This window comes from Echinops telfairi, unplaced genomic scaffold (assembly GCF_000313985.2).
Source record: "Echinops telfairi isolate 266 unplaced genomic scaffold, ASM31398v2 ScPeMD7_7400;HRSCAF=8409, whole genome shotgun sequence".
Classification (NCBI taxonomy): domain Eukaryota; kingdom Metazoa; phylum Chordata; class Mammalia; order Afrosoricida; family Tenrecidae; genus Echinops; species Echinops telfairi.
This window is the reverse complement of record NW_022111300.1, coordinates 3,110,818-3,128,851: the sequence shown is the minus strand read 5'-3', so window position 1 is coordinate 3,128,851 and position 18,034 is coordinate 3,110,818. Positions and strand designations below refer to the sequence as shown.

The 18,034-nt window shown below is 42.5% G+C and overlaps 1 protein-coding gene across 2 annotated transcripts in view; it reads right to left on the bottom strand.

The window, feature by feature from the left end:
• MYOM1 (myomesin 1) overlaps positions 1-18,034 on the bottom strand; it is a 178,278-nt gene that overhangs the window by 33,250 nt on the left and 126,994 nt on the right. For both annotated transcript variants that reach the window (XM_045296152.1, XM_030887323.2), the window contains 3 exons: positions 1,910-2,066; positions 425-531; positions 260-304 (listed from right to left, as the gene is read on the bottom strand). In XM_045296152.1, coding sequence (XP_045152087.1) covers positions 260-304; positions 425-531; positions 1,910-2,066 — 309 coding nt within the window. The remainder of the gene's footprint in view (positions 1-259; positions 305-424; positions 532-1,909; positions 2,067-18,034) is intronic.

Below are 18,034 nucleotides of genomic sequence, written 5' to 3'. Positions count from 1 at the left end.
ACTGTTGGCTGCAGCCCAGCGGGAGCAGACAGGAAGTGCGAGGTCTCTTTTAATAAAACAATAAACAATAAATGTGTACCATATTCTTCTTCATGGAAAAATAAGACATCCCTGAAAATAAGACCTAGCGCATCCCTGGGAACAAAAATTAATATAAGACACTGTCTTATTTTCAGGGAAACAGGGTACTAACTGGTTTATTCCAGAAGTCCATAGGTAGCAAAAGGCTAAGTTCTGTTGATGTGTTTTTGATACTTACTTGGAAATTTGTGTTCCTGGCTGAGAGCAAGTAAGCGTTTCACCTCTGTAGAAAGAAAAAAAGAGCATCAAATTTTAAACTAATAAAACAAAACTCACTTTTCTTGGTGACTACTTGAGGAATTTAGCAATAGTAGACTCACTAACGAAATGATTTCAAACTTACCTCCCTCATCTATTAAGTAGCTCGCAGCTATTCCATCAGTGCCTGTTACATCACAGGAGTAAATTCCCAAGTCTTCCATCCCAAGGTCTTTAAACGTCATTTTTGTCCTTTAGAACAAAATACTTTCTTAGAAATGCAGGTGAGTGGCATCAGTGGATCTGGGTTCTGCCCTGTCTGTGGGTAGGATGGCATTTGCACACACCGGCCCTGTTATGTGGAACACTGTTCCCACCCTCTTTGCTGGACTAAAGCCTACTGTCTAGTAATACAAATCTGGCGTAAAGATACATAGCTGTTCTGCAATTGCTGTGGAGCAGGACAGGACCGGACAGGACAGGACTGGACCGGCTACTGCCGCTGCCAGGGGCCTTCCCTATGTTGCCCACTGGGTTCCTCTTTTCTGAGCTTGTCACCCTGGCGGGTGCTGTTGTTTCATTGTCTAGATACCCCCACGACATAAGCTCTCTACCTGCAGGTGCAGAAAGTGTTAGTTGCTGTTGTATCCCCCACCTAGTGCCATGCCTGGAACAAACAGCACAGACCTGAGGAAATATTTGTGGAATAAACAAGTAAGTGAGTGGACCAACCGTCTAGTTGCCCTGTTTTCTGTTTAGTGAGTCGTGCTGGCAATCCATGGAGATGGGAAGCAACACAGTGTTTCTTTTCTTTGACGAAATGCTAGCTTTACTTCAAGAACTTTATAGCCAAGTGACAGGAAAATGTCTTTTAATGACAGTGTTTCCTTGCCCTACTCCAACTACATTGTCATCTTTTCCATTTTATTTCTTAGATGTACTGGGCTTCATTGTAATAGAACACTCCCTTCAAATGCTGTGTTTTAGCACATACAATTCAGGAGAGTTGGCACTTCAGCAAGGCGAAGTGAAAAAGAAAACTTGGAATCAGAGCTAACAAGAAGTGCTGGAACACAAAATCAATTCTTTCCCCCTTCCTCCACTAAAAATAAATAAATACGAGATCCACAGAAGTTAATCAGTGGCATGCTAGTGAATCAAGAGAGGGAATCAGAAGGCATCTGTTCTTGCTCCCTGTGACTGAGTTTTTCTCACTCATAAGTGGTGGTGAAAATAGCTGACGAGATTACGCTTAATCCACTAATTTCCCATAACTTGAAGCAAGTATTAAGTTCTTCCCAACAACCCCATAGGCTCCTCACCACTACTTTAAGATTCCAAAATTTCTTAGAATTAATGAGAATAATCTTATAATCAATTTTATACCTACCCAAGTTTTTCTAAAACCATAAATGAGATAATATATTAGAAAGCATGTAGACAGACGTGAAAAGCACTTTCTAAGGATTATTTTAAGGGTTTAATTCTTCATGATTTTCTTTTAATTCTTCATGAATTTTATTTGCCATCTCATCTCCTTATTCCAAGTAATTAAAAAAACACGTGAAGGGGGTGCTTCATGTTCCTGTGGCTAAAAGGAAACCCATTCGCATCATGAACCTGGTCTTACTTGTTGCCTTTACTTTCAGCTACTAGCCGTGCAGAATCCTCAATTGATACATAATCCTTGGACCAGGTGAACTCAGAATTTGGTGACATCTTATCACACTCAAAGTTCAAAGAAATGACTCCATCGTCGTCCACACTCACAACAATCTCTTTGGTTCCTAGGAGACCACAAACAAGATCTGGTAGAAATTAATCAAGTCAAGCATTTTTACCTTTACTTTAGCCTCAGACAAAACAAGGTCTTGATCCTGTGGGAGAGAAAGTCCCAACTGCTTACGGAGGGCTCCTAGTGCTAATTGCAAATTAATTGTCATGCGCTAAGAAGAAATGAAACGAACGTGTCATGTTTCTTATGTAGAGCCAACACACGGGATGTGTTGGTGCCATTTCCCCCACATGTTCTTGCTCAAGGTCATGATGTGACTCGTGGTACCGGTTTGAGAAATGCAGCGATGATAACAAGGAGGGGACTGAGACGCGTTGGAGAAAAAGAAAGTTGAATGGGTCTGAACCAAGGCCCAAATCATGACTTTTGTCTCAAGAAAACACACATTCAACTAGTCATTTGGAATAGGTAGACAAAGAAACCAACTGAAGGGAGCCTGGTGGGGAGAATGTAAAGGGAGTCAGAATTACCCGTGTTCGCATGGTCAACGTTCTAAATCACGTCCGGGTAGAGAAACACCTGGAAGCTTGCTTTCCTGATCTATGGGTCAATCTAAGGACGTCCCTCCAAAGCAGAGGCACACCAATCTAGAAATAGCTCTTTCAGCAGTGTAAGCTGAAATGAATTCTGAAAAATCCAGATATTTGAAAAGATTAATTTTTAGATTTTAAAAGAAAACAATTCAGTTTGTGTTTTAAGTTCTTTTCTTTTTGAGAGTTATAGTAAATTGTGCCTGCATGGAACAGAATCTAACCAAGAGTTGTACAGCATAAAAACATTCACATGCACACTAAATCACCTCAGAAGGAAAGAAAAGGCTCTCCTTGTATTGAAATGTATTCAGTTGCTAGTCTAAACTTGATTTATTTTAGTACTCTAGGAACAATATATTTAATGCCAGCCTGGTACAACTTTATTTGTTAAAAAGCATAAACTATACTCTAGCAGATACTTTGCACTGGTACTGTCCAATAAAACTTGCCAATGGAAAAATCCATTGGGGGAAAAAAACTGGCAAGAGGGTCTTGGTTCCTAACCCTGGCAGCCCATCGAATTTGTGTCCTTATTCAAGGCAGTGTAGAATTCAGTAATAAACCTCCAAAATGTGATTTTAACTCATAAAGCTTAGAGCAAGTTAATTCTAGGGAAAGGTTTTAAATATTAAAAACCAATAAAGGGTTATTTTCAGATAAGCTGAACTGATGACCAGTTAAAATGATAATGGTTCTCTAATTCTATGTCCACGATATATTTATATTTAGGAAAGCAGCCCTGGTGGCAAAGTGGTTATGAGTTGGGCCGCTAATTAAAGGTCAGCAGTCTAAAACCACCAATTGGTCCATAGGAGAAAGATGGGGCTTTCTGCTCCTGCAAAGAGTTACAACAAGTAAACCCACAGGAACAGTTCTACCCTGTCCTATGGGGTCACTATGAGTCAGAATCAACTTGTTGGCACGGAGTTTGTTTTTTTGGTTTATATTATGTTTAAATGGTGATCCATTCCACTGCAAGACGCAGGCCAGGCTCTATTCCTGAGGAAACCACCACCATAGATTGTTGCATAATTAATACCAAACAAGGGCTTTTATTAAAATCTAAAAAGAATTAACATTGAAGAGTACACATTGGGGGAAAACATGACCATGTAGCCAACAAGCTGTAGCTACCCTCTCCAAGTAAAGATCTCAAAAAGGTGGAGATGAATAAAAAACCTGAGTTCTGAATCTCCCTGGTAGAACCAAGGCTGAACCAGACCAAACCCCAAACCCAAACTCACTGCTATAGAGTTGGTCTGACTCACGGCAACTCTACAGGACAGGATAGACCTGCCCCCTGTGTTTCCAGGACCGTCACTACCATGTTTCCCCGAAAGTAAGACATCCCCCGAAAATAAGACCTCCCCGAAAATAAGGCCCCCAAAAGCTACTGTAACTCTGGACTCTGGACTGTTGTGGCGGGCACCGCCATGTAGCTCACTGTTGGCCGCAGCATAGCCGGAGCAGACAGGAAGTGCAAGTAAATGTACCATAGATTATGAGTAAATATACCATAGATTGTTGTACATGGAAATAATGGTAGTAACAAGAAATTCTTGATACTGTAGGATTCACAGTTTGTCTGGTTATGCTGGTTTGTGATGACAACTACTACTGTACCATATACAGGTAATAAATTTCCTTTTTTGTTGTTCAACAACAAATGTGTACTGTAATCTTCTTCATGGAAAAATAAGACATCACCTGAAAATAAGACCTAGCGGATCTTTGGCAGCAACAATTAATATAAGACACTGTCTTATTTTCGGGGAAACAGGGTATTTACAGTAGAAAGCCCAGTCTTTCTCCTGAGAAGCAGCTGCTAATTTTAAACTGCCTTTCTTGCAGTCACTGCCCAAACATAACCACTATGCCACCAAGGCTCCTGAACCAGACACCAATGGGTAATTCAGAGGGAGGAAGCGCATGTAAGAAGTCCACAAAAGACTGTGGATTCTCTGTGGACCCGAAAGGTGCCACTGGGCAGGCCTCTCCCCCAGCATGTTAGTCCATGGCATTGGGATAAAGGAAGTGGTGAATGTGTCCCTCACTCCCCACACCCACCACACTTGGACAGTGGCATCCCTCCCTGGACTTACCTGGGAGGGTGGCATCACTGGGGGAAGTGGAACTTGGTTGAAGCCACACTGGGGGAAATTAGTGTCAATGAGCCTAAAATTCATTATCTCCTTGCAGCGCTGGGATTGAAAAATATGCACAGGTTCTTCGCCAATGAGGGATGTGTTAAATTGACCCTGGCCCCAGCTCCAGTGAAGAGGATTCTTGGAATATGGGCTGGGATTTTCGGACATTTTTCTCTCCCTCTCTTCGTGACAACTATTTTGATCATTGGCCTACACTCTCTGGCAGCTGCAAAAGCCTCCCTTGAGACTGGGACCTTGACAGGAAATAGTAACCACCCTTTGTTTGTCATCAATGCCAGCTTAGAATAAGCTATTGACACATGACCCAGCCACCCTTGACCCTCCAACACTTCTGACTTGTGCACAGGAAATATTTTCCACTCTCATTCCACTTGACCCACAAACAGATCCAAATATAGAAACATCATATCTCAGAAGCAACAGGCAATCTCAATACAAATGAGAAAACAGAGTTGATAGGACTGTCTTAAAGCCCAGTAAGCGATTATAATGATAAAGTACTGCGATCAAGCAATGTTTGGGAACGCCTTAGTCTTAGGACCATTTTCAATTAAGCCATCTAGATTGTGCCTTAATTCTGAATAACAAGGCTTTATGTTCAGGACCAAGGAAGCCTCATACTGAAAGAAAAATTGGCTTTAGAAACTGTGTTATTCATAATGTAAATTTCTATCATATTAAATTCTTTGTTTCTTCCGTTGTGACTTAATACCTCATCAGCTTATAAGACCTATTTGAACTTAAGTCCAATAAAATTCAATGTAGAGAAAAAAAATTCTTCAAAACAAATGAGAACAAAATACAACAAACCCAAACCTTTGAACACAGCAAAAGCAACACTCTGTGGTCAATGTATACCAGTAATTACACACATCAAAAATATGAACCCAAATCAACACCTTAAGCCAACATCTACAAGACTTAGAACAAGAACAGCAAAATGAACTGTACGTCACAAGAAGGAAAGAAATAATAGATAAGATTGGAGGAGAAATAAATGAATCAGAAGACAAAAATGAGAAAAAATCAACAAGACAAGAAGTTTGTTATTTGAAAGAATGAACAAAATTTATAAACCACTGGCGATTTTAACAAAAGAGAAGTAAATATGAATAAGATATGAAATGATGACATCAGTTGGTACAGAAAAGGCATTTGATAAAACCTAGTATTCGTTTTTGATTTTTTTAAAAAGCACTCAAAATAGGGATCGAAGGGAAATTTCTCAGCATACTAAAGGTCATATGTGTAAAACCAATGGCCAGCATTTTGCTCAATGGAGAGAAACGGAAAGCATTTCTCTCTAAACAGAATAAGACAGGTTGTCCTTTCTCACCACTCTTATTTAAAACTGTTTTGGTCATTAGATATCAAAAAGGAATTAAAGGCATCCAAATTGGCAAAGAGGAAGTAAAACTCTGTAGATGATCCCATTCCATCCACAGAAAACCCCAATGGCTCAATCAGAAAACCACTGGGAATAATTTGGCAATGTGTCAACTTGCACAAATCAACAGAGGTATGGATAGACCCTAACATCATAAAGACCATCGATTGAAAAACAGGGACAACTTTAAGGGTGTGAATACAAGGCATAACCAAGCTACCAAAGAATGAGAAACAGTTACATTACCTAAGACAAAATAAAGGTCTGGCACCTCCTCAATAACGACAAGTATGTACACCAGAAGACTTCACCGGAAGAGTGGAAAGACAACCATAGAGTAGGAAAAAATGGGGGCTATGATAGATTGCATAAAGGGCCAATCTCAAAAGCCCACAGAAAACATCAACACCTAATAAAAACACAAATAATCCGATTTAAAAATTGACAGATGACATAAACAATTCACAAAGACAATTCACCAGGAAGCCAGTGACTATATGAAGAACAGCTTTCAATAATTAGTTATAGGAGAAAAACAAACTAAAACAATATTTAAATACCATCTCACATCAATATTTTTTTTAAAAACCAGAAAATAACAAATGCTGGAGAGGATGTGGGAAGACTGGAAGCCGCATACGATTCTGGGGGGATTGCAAACACTAGCAGCTATGATGGAAAACAGTATGACACTTAATTAAAGAACTAGCAATAGAAACGCCATTTGATCCAGTAATCTCTCTACCACTATTATCAAAGAAAATGATTTTACATCAAAAGGAGAGGATTTTGAAGGCTACAGGGAAGTGGAGGAGAGTGAGGAGGGAGGAAGAAAGGGAGAGAGGAAGTACGGAGAGACAGATAAAAAATGGGCCACATACACGGGATTTTCTGGGACCTTGTCAGGGTTCTATTTCTTGACCTGGGTATTTACTTTCTAAAACTTAATTGAGTTCTACAACTGTATTTTATATTGTTTTCCCTACGTTTGTTACATCTCACAAGTAGCTTGGTTCAGTCAGAGAAAGAATATAAATAAAGCCATTTCCATATTGTTATGCAGAGGAAAAAAGTCTACAATGGACGTTGATGAAAGCTTTCATTGTTATTTCCACATTTATTTTGGAGGCATGTCAGATTGTTCACATTAATCATTCATTGTCTTATCTGCAATCCCTTTTTTTTTTTTTTTTTTTTTTTTTTTTGTTTTTTTTTTTTTTCTTTTTTAACATTTTATTAGGGGCTCATACAACTGTTATCCCAATCCATACACACATCAATTGTGTAAAGCGCATTTGTACATCGTTTCTCAAAACATTTTCTCTCCATTTATACCCCCGACATTAGGTCCTCATTTTTCCCCTCCCTCCCCGCTCCCCCCTCCCGCATGAGCCCTTGATAGTTTATAAATGGGTATTTTGTCATATCTTGCCCTGTCCGACGTCTCCCTTCATCCACTTTTTGGTTGTCTGTCCCCCAGGGAGGAGGTCACACACAGTTCCATGTAATCGGTTCCCTCTTTCCTACCCATTCTCCCTTTACCCTCCCTGTTTCGCCACTCACACCACTGGTCCTATAGGGCTCATCCGTCCTGGATTCCCTGTATTTTCAGTTCCTATCTGTACCAGTGTACCTCCTCTGGTCTAGCCAGTCTTGCAAGATAGAATTCGAGTCATGGTAGTGGGAGCGGGGAGGAAACCCTTAGGAACTAGAGGAAGGTTGTATTTCTCATCATTATTACATCGCACCCTGACTGGCTCATCTCCTCCCCGAGACCCCTCTGCAAGGGGATCTCCAGTGGCCTACTAATGTGCTTTGGATCTCCACTCTGCACTCCCCCCATCATTCACTATGGTAAGATTTTTTGTTCTGATGATGCCTTATCTGCAATCCCTTTTTAAAAGGAAGTGAATCATCCATATGCTTGCTGTTTATTACAGTAGAGATATAACAAATTGACAACAGAAAAAATGGACTAAGAATCTTGCTTCAATTGAAGTTCAATATTTGAATTCTCTGCAAACAAATGAGTCACAATATGGAAGAATATGAATGATGTAATTAGCTTAGCCTTTCAATTCCATAGATATTCTTTGAGTGCAAAGAATGCTTCAACCATCTGGAACTTTGCCCCAAACCAAGAAGATAGAAACATGGGCTCCTAAGAACCAGGACTAATGTTACAAGTTCACAATTTGGTATTCCTGGCTGCTACTCACTGGACACTTTCATCCACTGCCATTTGTAATCTATTTACACTTACTCTGAGATGGTTCTAACAGGCCTTATTGGTGGGATTTCCTCAGTAGGTGAGACTATGAACAGAGAAGGCTTAAGAGGCTTATCTTCATACAATAAGGGGAAGTCAGCACAAAATGTTCAAGGTAAAAGAAGACAGTGGGAGCAGCACAAGAGTTAAAGGCAGCAAAGGAAACTATTATTACAGCCCAATCCGGACAGGGTGAAGGCAAATAGGGCTACTTCCATGAATACACACACACACACACACACACACACACACACACACACACACATATATATACATATATACGTAAACATATATATTACTTCTATATACAAGGGTTAAGTAAAAAAGCATTGCAAGAAAGTAATAGAAACCTTTATTTAACAAAAATATCAAATTGTGGAATGATCCACCTTTCCTGACTCGATCGCTGAAGACAAAGTGGGTGCATAAGCAAATGTGGTGAAGAAAGCTGATGATGCCCGGCTATCAAAAGATATAGTGTCTGGGGTCTTAAAGGCTTGAAGATAAACAAGCGGCCATCTAGCTGGGCACACCAGCCTGTGTGATCATGAGGTGTTGATGGGATCATCAAAGACACCCCCCCAAATCATATCGATGTGAATGACAGGGAGGGCAGAGTGGGGACCCCAAACCCATCAGTAGTCAATTGGACACCCCCTGTCAGAAGGGCTACAAGTAAGAGAGGAACCAGTCAGGGTGCAGTATAGAACCGATGAAACAACTTTCCTCTAGTCCTTTAATGCTTCCTCCCCCCCTCCCCACAACACTATCATGACTCCAATTCTATCTTACAAATCTGGCTAGACCAAAACATGTACCCTGATACAGATAGGGGCCCACAACACATGGAATCCAGGACAGATAAACCCCTCAGGACCAACTATGGGAGAAGCAATGGGAGGAGTAAGGGGACTGACCACCATGATCGACGTATGGCCCCCTCCCAGGGGGACGGACAACAGAAAAATGGGAAGGGATACAGCGATTGGTGTAAGACTGAAAAAAAAATGATAAATTATCAAGGGTTCATGAGCGAGGGAGGGTGAGGGTGTGGGAAAAACTAAGGGCTCAAGTAGAAAGAAAAGTATTTGAAAATGATGACGGCAACATTTGTACAAATGTATTTGACACAATGGCTATATGTGTGGATTGTGCTAAGAGCTGTATGAGCCCCCCAATAAAATGATTAAAAACAAATTGTGGAGCGATTGTTTCTCGACGTATCTTGCATCGAGGTCTATACACTTGTGAAAGCACTGTTTCTGTTTCTCCAAGAATTCTGTGCTCTCCAGCTTACACCCTGCCATAAAAGGTAGTTTTTGCATCCTCCAAGGACTCCAATCATGCACACACTACTTTTTAAAAACATTCTTTGAGTTTTTGAAGTAAAAAAGGAAGTCTGAGAACAGGGCTGTAGGGTAGAGGGGATAAAGTTTCTCGATAACATTATACTAGGATAGCCCTTTTTAAAAAATTTATTTATTTTGGGGTCATAGCTTTTTGTTGATTTTTTAAAATGGTTTTATTAGGGGCTCATACAAGTCTTATCACAATCCAGACACACATCCATTGTGTGAAGCACATTTGTACATTCACTGCCCTCATCACTCTCAAACATTTGCTCTCCACTGAAGCCCCGGCACCGGCTCCTAGGACAGCCCTTGAGGTCCTTGAAGACTGAGCGAGTCCACCGTGGTGATGGGGAAACGCCCAGCAAACTTTCCTGCTGTTTTTCTCAGCAATGCGGTTTTCGAGATCCTTACAGGATCATAATACCCCCCCACCCCATGACTGTCCTGTGTCCTTTGAGAAAATCTATCATGATTCCCCCTTTGGGACTCCAAAAAATTGTCATCATGTGCTACTGAGCTGACCCCTGCCTGAATTTACCTGGCCCAGCAGATGCCCTTGGAAACCAGGGCTTTGATTGGACATTTAAAAAAATCATTTTATTGGGGCTCGTACAACTCTTATCACAATCCATACATACATCTATTGTGTCCAGCACTTTTGCACATTTGTTGCCATCATCATTCTCAAAACATTTGCTTTCAACTTGAGCCCTTGGTATCAGCTCCTCATTTTTACTTTCCTTCCCTGCCCCAACCCCCTCCCTCATGAACCCTCGATAATTTATAAATTATTATTATTTTGTCATGTCTTACACTGACGTCTCTCTTCACTCACTTTTCTGTTATTCATCCCCCAGAGAGGGGGTTATATGTAGATCCTTGTGATCAGTTCCCCCTTTCTACCTCCAATGATGAAAGTAGAGCTACCAGGAGGTCAAGTGGGCACAATGAAAGCAGCATTTATGGTGAGGCAGTTAGTTTATTGTGCCAACCTGGCCGATAAACACATGTGGGGTTAATTGAAGGGTGGCGAGATAAATGGCTCAGTGAGCCTCGCCTTTCTAATTCTCGGGTCTCTTGTTTTGTTATGGTTGGACCAGGGTGCAGCTGCCTTAGCCAGATCCCTGCTTCAGCTGGCAAGGCTCACTTCCTGCAAGACATCCCTGAGGAGAAGCCACATGGACCTACCCCGATGCAGCCCTGGGTGCTGGAGCAGCCGTGTGGAGACCCCTGCCAGCGCTGAGATGCTCACACGTTCACTGATTCCTCCTGCAGTCAGTGTCACAGTGTGTGTTTTGTGAGATGGAGGAGGATTTTGTGGATTGGTGTCAGACATATGGGTTAATGTTGGACTGTGGGCTTGGGCAGCACTGGGTTGGGATGTTTTCTTGATCTGCACTTAACCTTTACATAAAACTCTCTCTTGTACAGGAGTTCCTGTGGATTTGTTTCTCTAAAGTACCCACACGGACACAGATGGTGAGTAGAAAAGAAAGGCCTGGACATTTAAAATTTACGCACATCTAATTGGGTCTGTCCCTGGGGACTCTTAGGATGGTTAATTTATTTAAATAAACCGAAAGTAACAGGAAGAGTTAAAACTCTGCTGAATGTAAGCGCGAAAAGCCGCCCCTCTGCCATCAGGAAGACACAGCAGAACTGCTCCCAGCGGTCCAGACTACGGGAGAGAAAGGAAGCGTTCGACGGGTGCCGTTAGAGAGAAGAGGAAAGAAAGGAAGCGTTCGACGGGTGCCATTAGAGAGAAGAATTGTTGTGAGGTGCCATTGAGTCGGTTCCAACTCACAGCGACCGGTGAACCCCGCAGAAGGAAACACTGCCCGCGCATGCACCGTCCTCACACTGTCCTTGGTCTGAGCCCATGGTTGAGCCACTGCCAGTCCATCTTGTTGAGAACCTTCCTCTTGTTTGCTGCCTCTACTTTACCAAGCATGATGCTCTTCTCCAGGGACTGCTCTCCCCTGATAACTTGTCCAAAACAAAGGAGACAAATTGCACAGGGTGCTTAGAATGGGGTTAAATTCTAAAGGGATAACGATTTTGTCATATATTTTCCATATATATTATTTGTGCTAGAGACTTGACTGACAGACAGCTTTAAAAGAAAAACATCAATTTAGAATTGCCATGTTTTAAACGAAAGCTGATATTTGTCTTATTAAACTTTAACACCAGTGTTTTAATAAATATATAATATAACATAATACATTGGCAAAGAAATATTTCCACCAGCAATATGCTTAAGCTTTATTTTATACTCAAAATTAGAAACTTCGTCTTTCTGACAAATCAGATAATATTGTCCACTAACTGGAAATATCATTCTAAAAGTATTCATAGTCTCAAACATTTGAAAAATAAAATTCACTGAAACTGTTTCCAGTGTTAGTTATTTTAAAAATGTATTTCTTAAATCCTACAGCAATTGCCATTAGGAAGTGGTGTGTAGTAAGAATAAATTGATGTTGCAAAGAAAAAAATACATTGAACATTTAACTAAACATAGCTGGTATAAAAATCAGTTTTAAAAAATCAGTTTAAAACAAACAAACATATTGTTGAGAACGAGGGAGTCAGAGCAGAGACCCCAAACCCATCTGTAGACAATAGGACATCCCCTCACAGAAGGGCCACAAGGAAGGGATGAGTCACCCAGGGCACAGTATAGCACCGATGAAACACACAACATTCCTCTTGTTCTTTGAGGCTTCCTCACCCACCACTATCATGACCTCAGTCCTGCCTTTCACTTCTGGCTGGACGGGAGCATGTACACTGGTACACAGATAAGAGCTCACGACACAGGGAATCCCGGTCAGATAAGCCCCTCAGGAGCAGGAATGGGAGTAGCAATACCAGGAGGGTAGGAGGAAGGTGCGGAGAGGAGGGGAGGAAGGGAGAACCCAATTGCAATGATCGATGCATAATCCTCCCCCTTCCCAGGTGTATGAACAACAGAAATGTGGGTGAAGGGAGACAGCGGTCAGCGTAAGACATGAAAACAATAATAATTTATAATTTATCAAGGGGTCACCAGGGTGGAAGGGGAGAGGAGGGTGGGAAAAAAGAGGAGCTGATACCAAGGGCTCAAGTAGAAAGAAATGTTTTGAAAATGATGATGGCAGCATATGTACAAATGTGCTTGATACACTTGATGTATGGAATGTTACAACAGCTGTAAGAGTCCCCAGTAAAATGATTTTTAAAAATTAGTTTTTATTGTCTTAAAAGGGGAATGGAATAAATTACAGCATGTACTCTATTTGTTACATGAATTATAGTGCCGATGGTATCACGTTCTTTCAAAATGCTATTCAAATTCGAGCCTTCTGTTACTGTTTCGTTTTAATTAGTTTGTTAGCTTAGAACAAAGGCAGTGCTTTAGAGGGACTTACCGTGACACATCTCATGGGAAACTGGACTGAGGTTGTCTTTGGAAAAAAGGCAGTTTCTTCTTGAGCAGAGAATTTAGGAATAGAGGGGGGGAAAGTGCTTTGGGAAAATATGTAGAAATTGGGATGATGTGAGGAAACAAATTGAAGACAAAAAGATATCTCTTGGAAATTTAGAACTAGTTTCAAAAAAAAGTTAAAAATGAATTTGGCAAAAAGGAAGACGATGGCACTGGGGGCGCAGGGCACTGATCCACCCAGGGGGAGCGTACTGGTTATTTCTCCACAGAATTGGGAGTGTGCGTGCAGACCCCACCATGGCACACCAAGCCTTGAGGGCAATGTAACCACACGGAACAACTTAGGAAGAGAGTGGGCTACAGGGCCAACCCCAATCAGAGTAAACTGACCCCCTCCCTAGAAGCATGTGCTACAGAGGACATGCTAAACCTACAGAGAGGGCCAGTATGCCACCCTCACATGGAAGCAAACCAAGAGGAAGAAGAGAGAGTGAGGGTCTAGACCCCATACTGGCACACCAGGCCCGAGGACGACGTTCCTGCGCGGAGCTGCGAAGGCACAGAGAGGACGGTCGGGCCGACAACAGCTCCAGACATGATGGCCCCTCGCGGGAGCTCACCACGACAGAGGACACTACTGGGGGCACACAGCAGGCAGTGAGTCCGGTCTGTATCCCCAACAGTGGGGTCAACCAAGAAGGGAACATATCAGAACAGCAACGGGAGCAAAGCCAAGCCACAAGGCCCCTGAGAAGCCCCCAAAATAGACTTCAGGTTAGGAGGGACAGTTCCCAGAAACCCCCAGGACCAAGGGAGAGAGAGTCTTAACGGTCAGTAGACAGACCTGGAATTACATATGCTCCCCGCCCTCCCCGCCCCCCCCGTTATCATTATCTTCCCCCCTCTTTTTATTCAATCATTTCTTGTGTCTCCGTTATTGCTGGGTTTGCCTACCTTTGTGAGATAGGCATGGGAAGCAAGCTCGAGGAGAAAGCAATGGACTGGACCGTTCCACGATAGTCCCTGCTTTGTGCCCCCAGTAGTGTCCTCTGTCGTGGACTTGTGGGGAGGAGGAGGCGGGGGAAGGGAGCGGTGAGCCAACAATGCTCTGTGTGTCCCCATGACCAGGAAACAACTAGGGAATTAAAATCAGCAATGAGGAGGACATACAGATCCTGGGGGCATTGGAGCAACAGCAATCTAGCTGAGAAGCATTACTAAGAGGCAGAAGAAGGATGAGCATGATGAGGAAGGAACAAGGAAACAGAGGAAAGATCCAGGAAGCAAAGCTATGGATTGAGGTGTAAACATAGGTGTGTATATATGTCAATACATTAATTCATAAAAACAGAAGTAGTGGATGGACTTTGGACCTCTGCTCAAGCCCTGCCTCAATGCAAGAAGACTTTGTTCTAACAAACTGGCATTCTGTGATGCTCACCCTCCTGGCACAATTGCTGGAGACAAAATGGGTGCACAAGCAACTGTGGTGAAGAAAGAGGATGGTGCCTTTCTATGAAAAGCATCTGGGGTCTTAAAGTCTTGAAGTTAAACAAGCGGCCATCTAGCAGAGAAGCAACAAGCCCACATGGAAGAAGCACACCAGCCTGTGTGATCATGAGGTGCCAATGGGATTGGGTAACAGGTATCAGAAAATCCAAACAAACACCTCCCCCCAAAATAATATTGTTGAGAATGAGGAGGCATTGGAGCAGAGACCTGAAACCCATCTGTAGACAATAGGACATCCCCTCACAGAAGGGTCACAGGGAAGGGATGAATCAACCAGGGTGCAGTATAGCACCGATGAAACACAATATTCCTCTGGCTCCTTGAGGCTTCCTTATCCCCCACTATCATGGTCCCAGTCCTGCCTTTCACAGTGGGCTAGACCTGAGCATGTACACAGATACAGATAAGAGATAAGAGCTCAGGACATGTGGAATCCAGGAACAGGAATGGGAGTAGTGATACTAGAAGGGGAGGGGAGGGGCAGGAGAGATACCAGAAGGGTAGGGGAGAAGGTGGAGAGAGGAGGTGATCACATTGATCAACACCTCCCTCCCCCCCTCCCCCCGGGGTGTGTGTGTGTGTGTGATTAACAACAGAAACCGTGGGGTGGGGAGGGAGACAGTAGTTGGTGTAAGATATGAAATTAATAATAATTTATAATTTATCAAGGGGTCTTGAGGGTGGAAGGGTGGAAGGAGGGGAAAAAGAGGAGCTGGTATCAAGAGTTCAGATAGAAAGTAATTGTTTTTAAAAAAAAGAAAGTAATTGTTTAGCAAATAACGATGGTGACATACGTACAAATATGCTTGATACAATTGGTGCATGGATTTTTTTTTTGATGTATGGATTTTTATAAGAGCTGTAAGATCCCCAAATAAAACGATTTTTAATTTAAAAAATGGATTTGGCATTTTCTCATATGAAAAAGGATATGTTGGAGCATAGGTTTATCTTTTATAAGAGGAAGTAGACAGACAAAATTGGAGGGCTAACTTTCCACATAATAAAATCTAGAAGGGATCAATGTGGTTTTAAAGCCAGGGGTCCTAGATACGTAACGGGAAGGATTCTGTTGTAATTTTACAAAAGATGCTTATATGATATTCACATGAATGTTCATTTTATAAAAGTTGTAGCAAAACCTAATATATGCCAAAATAGATCTATGAGCCTACATTTATAGGTTTAGTATTAAGGTAGCAGAAGGACATTGGGCCTCCACTCAAGTACTCCCTCAACACAAGAATACTTTCTTCTAGTAAATTGGCATTCTATGATGCTCACCTTCCCGACACAACCGCTGAAGACAAAGCAGGTGAATAAGTAAATGTGGTGAAGAAAGCTGATGGTGTCCGGCTATCAAAAGATATAGCGTCTGGGGTCTTAAAAGCTTGAAGGTAAACAAGCGGCCATCTAGCTCAGAAGCAACAAAGCCCACATGGAACAACATATCAACCTGTGTGATCATGGGGTGTCGAACGGATCACTGACGACAAATGGGTGCATAAGCAAATGTGGTGAAGAAAGCTGATGGTGCCCGGCTATCAAAAAGTATAGCGTCTGGGGTCTTAAAGGCTTGAAGGTAATCAAGCGGCCATCAAGCTCAGAAGCAACAAAGCCCACATGGAAGAAGCACACCAGCCTATCCAACCACGAGGTGTTGAAGGGATCAGGTGTAAGGCATCATCAGAACAAAAAATCTTACCATAGTGAATGATGGGGGGAGTGTGGAGTGGGGATCCAAAGCCCATTAGTAGGCCACTGGAGATCCCCTTGCAGAGGGGTCTAGGGGAGGAGATGAGCCAGTCACGGTGCGATGTAACAATGATGAGAAATACAACCTTCCTCTAGTTCCTAAAGGTTTCCTCCCCGCTCCCACTACCATGACTCGAATTCGATCTTGCAAGACTGGCTAGACCAGAGGAGGTACACTGGTACAGATAGGAACTGAAAATACAGGGAATCCAGGACGGATGAACCCTATAGGACCAGTGGTGTGAGTGGCAAAACAGGGAGGGTAAAGGGAGAATGGGTAGGGAAGAGGGAACCGATTACATGGAACTGTGTGTGACCTCCTCCCTGGGGGACAGACAACCAAAAAGTGGATGAAGGGAGACGTCGGACAGGGCAAGATATGACAAAATACCCATTTATAAACTATCAAGGGCTCATGCGGGAGGGGGGAGCGGAAAAATGAGGACCTAATGTCGGGAGGTTAAGTGGAGAGAAAATGTTTTGAGAAACGATGTACAAATGCGCTTTACACAATTGATGTGTGTATGGAGTGGGATAACAGTTGTATGAGCCCCTAATAAAATGTTAAAAAAAATTAAAAACAACAACAACCCTAATATATGCCAATAAAAAACATTTCTAATAGGTCCCAAGCTGATGTATGCAAGGGGATTACAGAACATTTGTGGGAAAATGCAATTAAAAGATAATCGAGCTTTTCCATGAATGTTTTGAAGTCCCCTGTGGTAGTCACCTAATCTGGTGTCAATTTAAGGATTAAGAGTGTAGGGGTGGAGTCTAGGCTGTCAATCTAGAGATAGCCAATGAGACTTCTGTGGGCATGGTCTTCTGAGAATTCTGGGAAATCTGATACTTCCTCCTTGGAGGCGGAAGACACTTCTCTCTCTCTGCTACTCTCTGGGAGACATTGCAGAAGACAAGCCACATGGACGCAACCAGACCTTGGAAGCCATAGAAGCCACAGAGAGACCCCTGCCAGCACTGAGATGCTTACAACATCACTAGACTCAAAGACTTTCCACCCACTGGCCAGTGATCGTCCTGCATGTGGCTCCATTGCACGTGTTTTGTGAGTCTGAAGAGGGCTTTATAGACTGGTATCGGACTTATGGACTTGATCTGGACTGGGCTGGGATGTTTTCTCAATGTTCAATTGCTCTTTCTTATACACATGTGTGTGTGTGTCCATGGATTTGTTTCTCTAGTCTACCCAGACTAACACACCCCCTCGCCAGGGACAGCCCCTTGTGGAGATGAGCCTGGTCCAGTGAGGCCTGAGGAAAGTGCAGCTGCCCCTTTGAGAATGGCAGCAGGCCAAACCAGGCTTTTGCAAGCACTGGGGAGCTGTGATTTAGGGTTGAACTCTGATAACCGTCTAAAAGGCCATATTTTCTAAAGCTGGTTTGCATTGGATCACATACTTCACGTACTTGAGGAGCAGACAGCAAAAGGGGTATTTGGGGATTGAAGTCAAGAAATTTCTGTGGATATTTTCACCCAGAAAAAAAGGCTACCCCACTCCCCACAAAGTTGAGCTGGAAAAGAAATCTGAAA